Source organism: Cucumis sativus, chromosome 3 (assembly GCF_000004075.3).
Source record: "Cucumis sativus cultivar 9930 chromosome 3, Cucumber_9930_V3, whole genome shotgun sequence".
NCBI lineage: Eukaryota > Viridiplantae > Streptophyta > Magnoliopsida > Cucurbitales > Cucurbitaceae > Cucumis > Cucumis sativus.
This window is the reverse complement of record NC_026657.2, coordinates 12,615,696-12,626,246: the sequence shown is the minus strand read 5'-3', so window position 1 is coordinate 12,626,246 and position 10,551 is coordinate 12,615,696. Positions and strand designations below refer to the sequence as shown.

Below are 10,551 nucleotides of genomic sequence, written 5' to 3'. Positions count from 1 at the left end.
TCATCATTTCTATTGATTTCTTTTGTGGAATTTTTAAATGTCTTTGAGAATTTTATTAGCATAGTTCAATAAGTCAATACATACAATATTTTTGGTTAAGATGTCAAATATTCCAATCTTATACCTTCACATGGCATAACTCAAAATAAATTTGAAAATTTAAAACTAAATATACCAAACTCAAGTAAATGTGAAACAACCAATTTATTCCCTTAAATGATATTTTTTTTTGTTCTATTTGTTAATATATAATTTCCTTCTCCCTTTATTTTATTCTTTTCAATCTATTTAAAAAGATTTTTGTGACAATATTTGTTATTGTACAAATTTAATAAAAAAAAGTATATATATCAGATTTCGATAGACACTAGTAGACGTCTATCAATGATATATTAACAATGTTATATATAATAACATTTCGCTATATTTTAAAAATAGTGATAAATTAACTTTAAATGTAATCAAGTTAAAATAATTATGAATTGTCATGCCAATTGTTACAAGCTAACAAATTTTTGTTGCTATGAATTCTACAAATATGATTAAGAAATTTAATAAATAAAAGAAAACAAATAAACAAAATATCTTTCTGTTTATAGAGGGAGTTTGTCCACAAAATCTTCTTATTGTAGACCATATAATGGAAGGTATTTAAAGCAACATATGAACTAATCCTTTTATTTGAAATAAATATAGAGAATAGGACAAAATAAGAATAATTATGTATTGTTGGGAAGATGTGAAAATATTAAAAATTTTAGGTAAGCACCAATTGTTTTGATGGACGTAAGAAATTGCATTCATGTATCTATTTTTATCAAAGTTAATATCAAATTAACAAATAAGTTTTAAGAGAAGAAAAAACCCATTCATTCTCGAAAACACGAAATTGCAAAAGTTAATTGATTTTATCTCTTTATAAAGACAAGAATCTAAATTTGTGGGACTAATTAACCCTAACATCAACTTCAAATCCCTTCTAATAAAACTTACATTAAATTAATTATACGAAAAACTATTGACAAAATTAAATGATTGATAAGTTTTTTCTATATATATATATTTTGAATATGTAGCATTTATACATTTTAACTCTCCCTCTCTCTCTCTCTCCCCTCTAAATTTCCTCAGGTTAAATAAAAACTTATAAAAAAGCAGTCTGTTTAATCCCTTTCCATCTACCTTCTAATTGTGAAGATTTTCATTGTGATCCACTAGAAGTATGAATATAATTATGAAACAATAGAAAAATTGAGGGGCCATATATTTGAAACTACAAATTGGAAGATAGTGAGAGAGAGAAAGAGAGAGATGGAATTTTGTTTTCCCTTTGTTTTTTCTTTTTAAGTGAAACCCAACATAAAAGAAAGCATTCCATAGACAAGTTTATTTCAGAATCTATGGAGAAATGGTAAAATACAAATCCTAGCTAGAGACCCCACAAACGTAACCCATGTGAATATTATTATACTACATACACTTTTAATATACACTATAGTCTCTCTCACATTTGACCAAGAAAAAGTAGTTAAGGACATCTAACGGTTGAGAAATTACTCTAAATTCTTAAATAAACAAGTGAATGTAGAATATATTAAACTTTACCATCATTGATATGTTCTTAAGTTCCAAAAAGAAAGCTTTAAAAACCAACTACTCCTCAAAATTAAGATAGCAACCAACAACCTTTCTAATTATATAAATATATTTTTCTAGTTTTGCATTAGCTCAACATCATTATCTTTCCATCCCCCCCCACACACACACACATATATATATATATATATATTTAATAAAGCATGGCAAAATAAAATTCAATTTCTCATGATCTTTTTCTCTAAAGATGATTAGAAAAGAACTAATTAATCGGTGGTGTTTGTACAAACAATAATGAATTGCATATAATCTATATTGAGTTTTACTTAATTAATGTTGATTTATACTAATAATTCTTTTTTGTACTTGAGAAAGTTTTTCTTTCTCTTCCATAAAAGGTTGCCAATCATCTAGAATAAGCTGTGGGAGTGTGAAAAAAATAGTGAAAATAGAAATTTGTTTTTCTTGACACATTCACATGATCTTTTCCAAAAGTATAATTTTGTTCAATAATTAGTATTTTTCCTATGAATTGACGCAATAAACATTAATAAAAAGAAAAAAAAGGACAAGAACAATAATGCATATATCCTAATTGATAAGAAATGGACCAATAAACTCCATTAATTGAATTATGATAAATCTATTTATTAGTTTAATAATTTATATTTATATTAATTTCCAAACCATTTATTTAAAATTGACATAAACAAGGGTTGGATTAATTAAGATGAATACAAGTGTTAGGTACTACTTAACTTAAAGATGATTAAATGGAAGGGATAGAAAAATAATATTTGCGTTTGAAGAGATTGTTATAGAATAATATGAAAAGAATAATAAGAAAGATAATGTTCTGAAATTATACACAAAAGGCTTTAATAATAAATAGAAAGAGATTTGATTAATGTTTAACCAAAAATGTGTAGAGAATGGTAATTCCAAGTGCACCGACAACCGTACAAATAAATTAAAATATTGTTGGAAAAAAGTGATTAGAATATATATATATATATATATATATATATATATAAAGGTGGAAATTATTAAAAGAAGTAAAACACAGTATAATTGGAAGAATAATAATAATAATAAAGAGTCAACGAAATGTGTAGGTTGCAAGGTCCCCATCGTAAGGAAGTCCGCATGAGATAGAAACTTTGATTTGACCTGCCACGCGCAATGACTTTTATAATCCAATGGAAAAGTGACGCGTCGTAAACAACGCCGTAGTGTCGGTGGTGGTTGCCAATTGGTCAGACCGGGAGGCGTAGATGAGTAGATGAGTAGATGAGTCGATGTGGCCTTGTGGCCTCTCCTTCTCTCCACTTGGCCTCTCCTTCACTTTCCTATCAATTAACTATTTCTTTTATATTATCAGCCCTTATATTGAAAACAATTAATAAATTATCACTTCCCATGTAATAATAATAAGACTTTTTTCCTTTAAGCTGGGATACTAAACATTTCTCAACATACCTTATATTATACTTTTTTCTTATATATATATAATTATCATTTTTCAATATTATATAGTTTATAATATACTATATTATAAAAATATAACTGTAAATGTTTAATTTTACAAAAATGAAATGCCGACTCATGAGTTACTATATTTATTTAAGTTTTCATGTTTTTCCTTTATCTAATTATGTATTTTAAAATTCATGAATTTGATAAACAACAGAAAGTAAATACATCATATGAAAATTTTCAAGTCACATAATACAAAATGAAATTGAAAGAATATATATTAAACAGCTTAATTCATTAATAATTGTTAATCTAGTTGAACCTTCAAATTAAAAAAAGAATTATGGGTTCCATATGCAAAGACATAAAATATAAAATTCAAAATGTATTTAAGAAGGTGGAGATTAACTCTACTTAAATTGGTTAAAAAATAATATACACACTTCAATTTTAAAGTAAATAATATGTCAACCTTTTTTATACTTCAATTCATCTGCTCATGCATTGTAATATTTTGCTCTTTCTCTCTATCATATTTTATAAATAAAAGTAGTAAAAAAATTTCAAAACGTGATTTTAAAGAAATAAAAAATCAAAATGTGAGATTTTCGAATGAATTTAGGTTATTTATTTAAATTAACTCTAAGGTCTAGGAAGTTTGAGAAATTTCAAAGTTGCCTCTACCTAATTTGGAGAGAGATAAAAACATTGAATGAAAAAGAAAAAGGACAAAAAAAAAAAAAAAAAAAGAAGAAGAAGAAGAAGAAGAAGAAAAGAAGAAGAAAGGAATGTGTGGGATTTGCTTTTGAAGTTGGAAGGCTTCCAAAGCATTCCAAAGTGATTTTGGATTAATGAATTTGGTATACTTGCTTTTCTTAAAGCAAAAAAAAGGAATCAAATTTAGTAAATTAATTTAGGGAAAATTATGTACCAAAACCAATGACCTAATGCACAACTGATATTGAATGGGGGAAAATGTATTAAATACAATAATACCAAAAAACGATATATATATATGAATGGATGAATGAATGAAGGAAGAGAAATAGTTAGAGTTGGATAAGAAGAATGTGAGTAAATGACGTTTAGAGGGGAAATTGGAAGTCAGATTTAGAATGAATTCGGTTTCAAGTGGGAGTGGTTGAAAAACAGCTATGAGTAAATATCATTTTCATCTACAAAATCCATCACATTAATCTCTTTTTATTCCAATTCCTATCCACCAACTTTAACTCTTTTACTATTACCAAAACAATTCATTAGTGTTCTTTTAACACGACTAATCTTAAAATAGTAATCATTCTAATAATTTTATATTCATTTGTATTGCTTTATTTTCTTTTCTTTTGTCATTTCTTTAGATTTTCAAATGGTACCATTTTATTAGATGCTTAGTTCTTTATTCTCTCGAAACCTGACATTTGCAAAAGCCACCTGTCTTCAACCATTTTGTTAGATAAAAATATGTTCTTCATCTTTCGTGGATATTTTGATATATATTTTTTCATTATTATATTTTAATTTTTTGTTTTATTTTATCAAACATATTTTTATCTTTATGTTATATTTTTTCAAAACCATAATCTTAATATCACCAAATGTTGTTTGTTATTAAAAGAAAAAAAAAAAAACTAAGCATACAACAAAAACGATACCATTGAAAATCTATCTATATGGAGGAGAATAAATCTTTGGGATGAGGAGCTAGAGAAGAAAGATGAAAGAAAATAAAATAAAACCGCACATATTAATATACAATTATTAGAATAATTGCTTATTTAGTGACACATCGTTTTTTTGTTAGTTAACTAACAATCAACACTTTAACAAATGGACAATTTAAAACTATTTTACAAACTTTGGAGACTAAGTGTCACTTTTGAAACTTTAGGAACTAAATAAACAATAACATAACACTTCAGAAACCAAAAGTGCATTTTTTCCGTTTTCTAAAAACAGATTGTCAACCATTTGAGGAATATATGAAAGCATATACGAGGAGAAGCTTTTTTGTTCCATTTATGCTCTTTTACTGTAAGGGTTCTGGGTTTCTCATTATTACTTTAGTAAAAGTTCAATCATGCCCAATTTTACTTACTCATGCACTCGCAACTTTAAGTTAATACGATTCAAAAGTCATATTAAAAATGTCACAACTTCTAAAATTATATCAACTTCTCCATCTCCTCTTGTATATGTCTATGTAACGATATGATATTTTTCACTCTCTGTGAAGAAAATAAAAGTTTTAAATAATTCTTTTAGAAAAAATAACTAATTAAAACTTACCAATATTTCTTAAATATTTAAACCTCTCTAAAAAAAACATTAAACTTACGCACCCTTATAAATATTTTCATCTTCTTCACATTTATAACTAATAAACTTTCCTTTTCTGCTCATTGCAGGTTACTACAAATATGTATATTTCTATGTTGAACTTTACTCAAGTAATATTTTTCGATCTTTCTTCTTTTTTATTCAAAATACAAACTCATCTCTTATTGTCTTAACATGATTGTTTCATGTAAAAGATTTTATTCTCAATTGTCAAATACTCAAACTAAAACTTTGCACATGAGTTCATGATATCATATACGTGGTAATTTTTTCCTCCCACCCTTTATTCATAGATGACTTATAAGTTTTTTTTTTAAGTTTTTTCATTTTTATTATTTAACGATGGGGATGTTGAAAAAAAATATTTATAAATGTGTTCATCTTTCTTATGTTTTTCTATCTCTCTCTCGAGCCTAAATTTATGTTTCACTCTCCAATCTCATCCATAAGTCCATTTATACCACATATTAACATTTTTATCTCTCCGTCTAACCAAATTTAATTATATATCGTTCAATAGTAATCCTATTAATTATATAAAAGATTGTTTATTTTTTATTTGCAAAACTATTAGAATTCAATATTTTTGTTAACATTAATTTAATGCAGGTTATAAATTGAAACAAAAATGAATTTGAGAGTTAATTTATAGACAATTAAAACATATAGTAAATAGTCCAACCTTCCTACCTAATTTTATTTTAAAATAGAATCTTTAAATATAATTTTTATTAGTTAAATAAATTTTACTAAAAAATAAATAAAAATAAACTCAATGATCTTGAATTATTTAAAATATCAAATCTTTTAAATTTTCAAATAGTTCTGTCTTGATTTTCCTATTTTTATAAAAATAATTTCTTCAACTATTCTTTTTGTCCAAGTATCATCTCGCTTTTTTTACAAGGTACAATTTCTTTTAATTAGTTCACGATATAACCAACTATTTCAATTTTCTTTTTTATAAAATAGCATTGTTTAAGGATGTTCAAATTTGTGATAGGTAAATTAATTTGTTTCTTTTAAGTTGACTATGATTTTTCCCTTCATAATTTTCATTGTCTTAATTATCTATATCACAATTGTTAATTTTGTATTTTTATGTTTATGCATAAGTTACAATTTACATATTTTTTTAAAGTTAAATTATGATTTTCGGATTTGAAAAAAATATAACTTGCAAATTTTAATAATAATTAAGTTTGTAGAACGTCATCCAAATGTATCAAGTAATTGTAAAATTGAAGAAAAACATTGAGAATGGTATGAACACTAAACACATTAGATATTTTGTGTTGAAATTTTGAAATTAATGATATAAAAAATAAATGTTCTTGAACAATCAATATTTTATTTAATTTTTTTAGTGCAACAATTGTGGAAAAGATATCAATCTTTTACCTCTTGATTGAAAGATGAGGTTGGTTATAGCTTTTCAAAAAAAAAAACCCTAAATTGTTTTTAGAAAACAAACCCTAACTATGTATATGTATTTTTTTTTGTTGTTGTAACTTAGTGATATCAATAAATCACATCTTAAATGGTTTTACTTTTTATTTGTGTGCATTAAATGGGTCAAACATAAGGTTTTATATTTTTTCCCTTTCCATCCTCTTCTTTAAATGACAATTAATTTTATAAATAATATAGTTAAAATCTTGTTAATAATAAAAACCTAACCTTACCCAAGCAAAGTTGAGGGGGAAAAAAACATCATACATCCAGCTCCTTTCCTTTGATACTACCAAGAGTTAGCTGCTCTCTTTTATTTATTTTCACTTCAATTTTTTCTAACAACATGGCATGATATGGTTTTCTATATTGTACCCAAATCCCTTTACGTTTTCGACCATGCGTTTAGGATAAAATGTCCATTATTTGACAAATTTAAGTTAGACTTAACTTTAAAACTAAATCAGTACTATATGTTATAATTCAAAAGTTGAAGATGAAAGGAAAGTAAATTCATTAGGTAAATTGATATGTAAAAGGAAGTTGAAATTTTGGATATTAAAAGAGGAAGAAGATTAAAAAGAAGGGATAAATTGATATGAAGAAGATGAAGAAGGGAGCACACGTGTATTGTTTTAAGAAAGAAGAGAAAGATGTTTTGTTTTGAGTCACAAATTATAAGGCAAAGGAGGAGGAGGAGGAGGAAGAAGAAGAAGAAAAAAGGAGTTTCCTTTGCTTTTAAGACACACACAAAAACAGAGACAGAAAAACCATACCATACTGTATATAAGAATTATTATATATAAAAATGTATTATACTTATGTATATACACACACACACATGACAGGCAGTTCCTCCATACATACGTAAGTCAAAAGCCCCAACTCCTCCTTCTCAAGCTTTCTCTTCCATTTCCTTTTCATTTCCCCTTTATAACCCACTTCCAACGCAAGCTTTGGCGGCTTTTCTTCTTTTTTCTTATTTATATTTTTATCATATATATATATATATTATTTTCCATTTATATATCAGAATAAATCAACACACCCAACTTAGCTGTCCACTCGTTTTTATATTTTCTTTTCTTTTTCCCCTTTTCTATCCTCCTCGTTGCAGTTTCTCTCACAAAATACAGAGGGAGAGACACCAAATACTAACTAGTTTCTTTCGAGTTCATTTTTTTTTGTTTTGTTTCTTTGATTCTCTCAACTTTAGCAAGTGGGGTGGGGAAATTTTTCCTCAAGTAACCAACTTCATGGCTAATTTGGCTGCATCTTGATTCTCTATGGTCTGACAGATTCTGGGTTGTTCAGATTTTACTCAAAGGAGAAACCTTTGTCTCAAAGTGGTCTTAGATTACAAACCCCTTCGTTTCATATTCAACAACAAGACTCCCATGAATTTTTGTTCATTGTGGGTTCTCAATCGCTGTTTTAAAACGCCTGTCTTTTGGAATTGCTTCCACAAAACTCTCTAAATGCTGCCGTCTCTTGTTTCTTCTGCAATACCCTCTTGAACTTCTATTGGGTCTCTTTCGTTTCTTCCACAGATCGCCGGGATTATATTTTCCACGCCGTCGAGATCTGCCGTTTTCCGATGTCAAAGTTGATGAAATTGAAGACGAAAACGACAGAGATGTCAGAGATGAAGGGTAGTTCCACCGTCGGTGACAACCGACCGATGGATTGGGAATTACGGCCAGGGGGAATGCTTGTTCAGAAGAGAACACCTGATTCCGACAAGGAATCAACTCCGGCGCCGATGATTAGAGTTAAAGTCAAATACGATTCTACTTACCACGAAATTAGTATCAGTTCTCAAGCTACATTTGGTAAACACACTTTTTTTTTTTTTTTATTATTATTATTATCATGTGAAGTTGAAATGGGATTAGGGGATTGGTTCAATGTGTAAATGAAGACTGATTTTTGTTCTGTTTTTTGGTGTTTTACAGGGGAATTGAAGAAGATATTGGTTGGACCTACGGGATTACACCATCAAGATCAGAAGCTGTTGTTTAAAAAGAAGGAAAGAGATTCAAAGGCCTTTCTAGACAGTTGTGGAGTAAAAAACAAATCCAAGATTGTTGTAATGGAAGACCCAATTAGTAAAGAAAGAAGGTATGTTGAGATGAAGAAGAATGCTAAAATGGAGAGAGCTTCCAAATCTATATCAGAAATCAGCCTTGAAGTTGATAGACTTGCAGGACAGGTACATTAGTTCTTGTGAAATTATGAATCTTTTGTTTGTTCTTTTGAGAAATTGATGAAATTTGGTGAGTAATCTAATGGCAATTTGGAAATAGGTTTCTGCTTTGGAATCTGTGGTTTGTAAAGGTGGGAAAGTTGCTGAGAATGATGTGTTGAATTTGATTGATTTGTTGATGAATGAATTGCTTAAATTGGATGCTATTATGGGAGATGGAGATGTAAAGTTGCAAAGGAAAATGCAGGTTATGTTATATTCTTTTATGTTCATATCATTCATTTTCTTGTTCTTGAATTCAAAACACTCAAGTCTTGAACCTTTATTTTAATCATTTTGTAGGTAAAAAGAGTGCAAAAATATGTTGAAACTCTTGATTTGTTGAAGATGAAAAACTCAATGGCTACAATTCAGACACAAACACAAGCACAACCACAAACTCAACTCAAACACAACAACTCTAATCATCAAAGACAAACAAGTACTAGGCCTTCCTTTCCAAACACTAAACTATCAACAATTCAAGAGGAGCACCCACGCGATCTCGCCGTCATCGAAAACTTGCTTCTAATTCAGCAATCTCCACAGCATTTGACGAAGTCGAAGACATCATCCGGTACTGTCGTCACAACAAAATGGGAGATATTTGATTCTTCCCCATCAATCATACCCACCGAGCATCCCGTCCCACCAAGGTTCAACTGGGAATTCTTCGAGTGAGTGCCATACATTTTGTGAGGATTTGAATTCAGATTTAGCTGGTTTGGTCCCTTATCATATATCAATGTGAGCTCTTTCATTCTTTACTGTATTTAGATTGAAATTTAGACACCTCCACCCCTTTTGAGGTAATAAATGGGGTTATTACAATATTATTGATCTCACCATCAATCTTCTGTCCCTTAGTATTTCTTTGGGCATTCTGGAATTCTTTTTCCCAATTGTTTCTTCTGTGTTTAAATTAAAATTAGATCATGATTGGTTTTTTCCCTTTTTTCTTTTCTGGGTGTTTCTAGGATCTACATGATCAAGCAGATTGGGTTAAATTAGAAGAAAACAATGATATTTAATTAATACAAAGTTTTAAATTTTAGTGGGGGCTACAAAACTGACAAAAAAAGTGGTTCTTGATGAAGATGATTTTGATAATCATCAACACACAGCTAACCCAACCAAGGATAGAAAGCCAAGTGTGATTTTTAAAGTACCAACAAATATATGATTACATTAGATTACTACTTTTTTCATCATTGTTTTTTCTTTACATCTTTGGAATAGTGATTTTCATCCCTTTGAAGCCTTTCCAAATTCAGAAGTCTTAAAGCAATAATGGGAAGTGACCAAATAGAAGAAGGTTTGAGTTTCAGACTCTTCCATTGCCTTTCTATGAAGCAAAGAAGCAAAGAGGTAATCATAAGCAGAAAAAAAAAAAGAAAGAAAGAGAAAAAAAAAAAGCTCCAACTTCAATCAATCAATAGCTA

At 28.3% G+C, this 10,551-nt stretch overlaps 1 protein-coding gene across 1 annotated transcript; it reads left to right on the top strand.

Moving 5' to 3' along the window:
• The first annotated feature begins 7,904 nt into the window (after positions 1-7,904).
• Positions 7,905-10,055, top strand: LOC101220280 (BAG family molecular chaperone regulator 1). Its single transcript, XM_004140744.3, has 4 exons — positions 7,905-8,696; positions 8,820-9,076; positions 9,171-9,317; positions 9,413-10,055. The coding sequence occupies exons 1-4, from the start codon at positions 8,462-8,464 to the stop codon at positions 9,788-9,790; spliced, it is 1,017 nt and encodes a 338-aa protein (XP_004140792.1). The 5' UTR covers positions 7,905-8,461; the 3' UTR covers positions 9,791-10,055.
• The last annotated feature ends 496 nt before the right edge of the window (positions 10,056-10,551 follow it).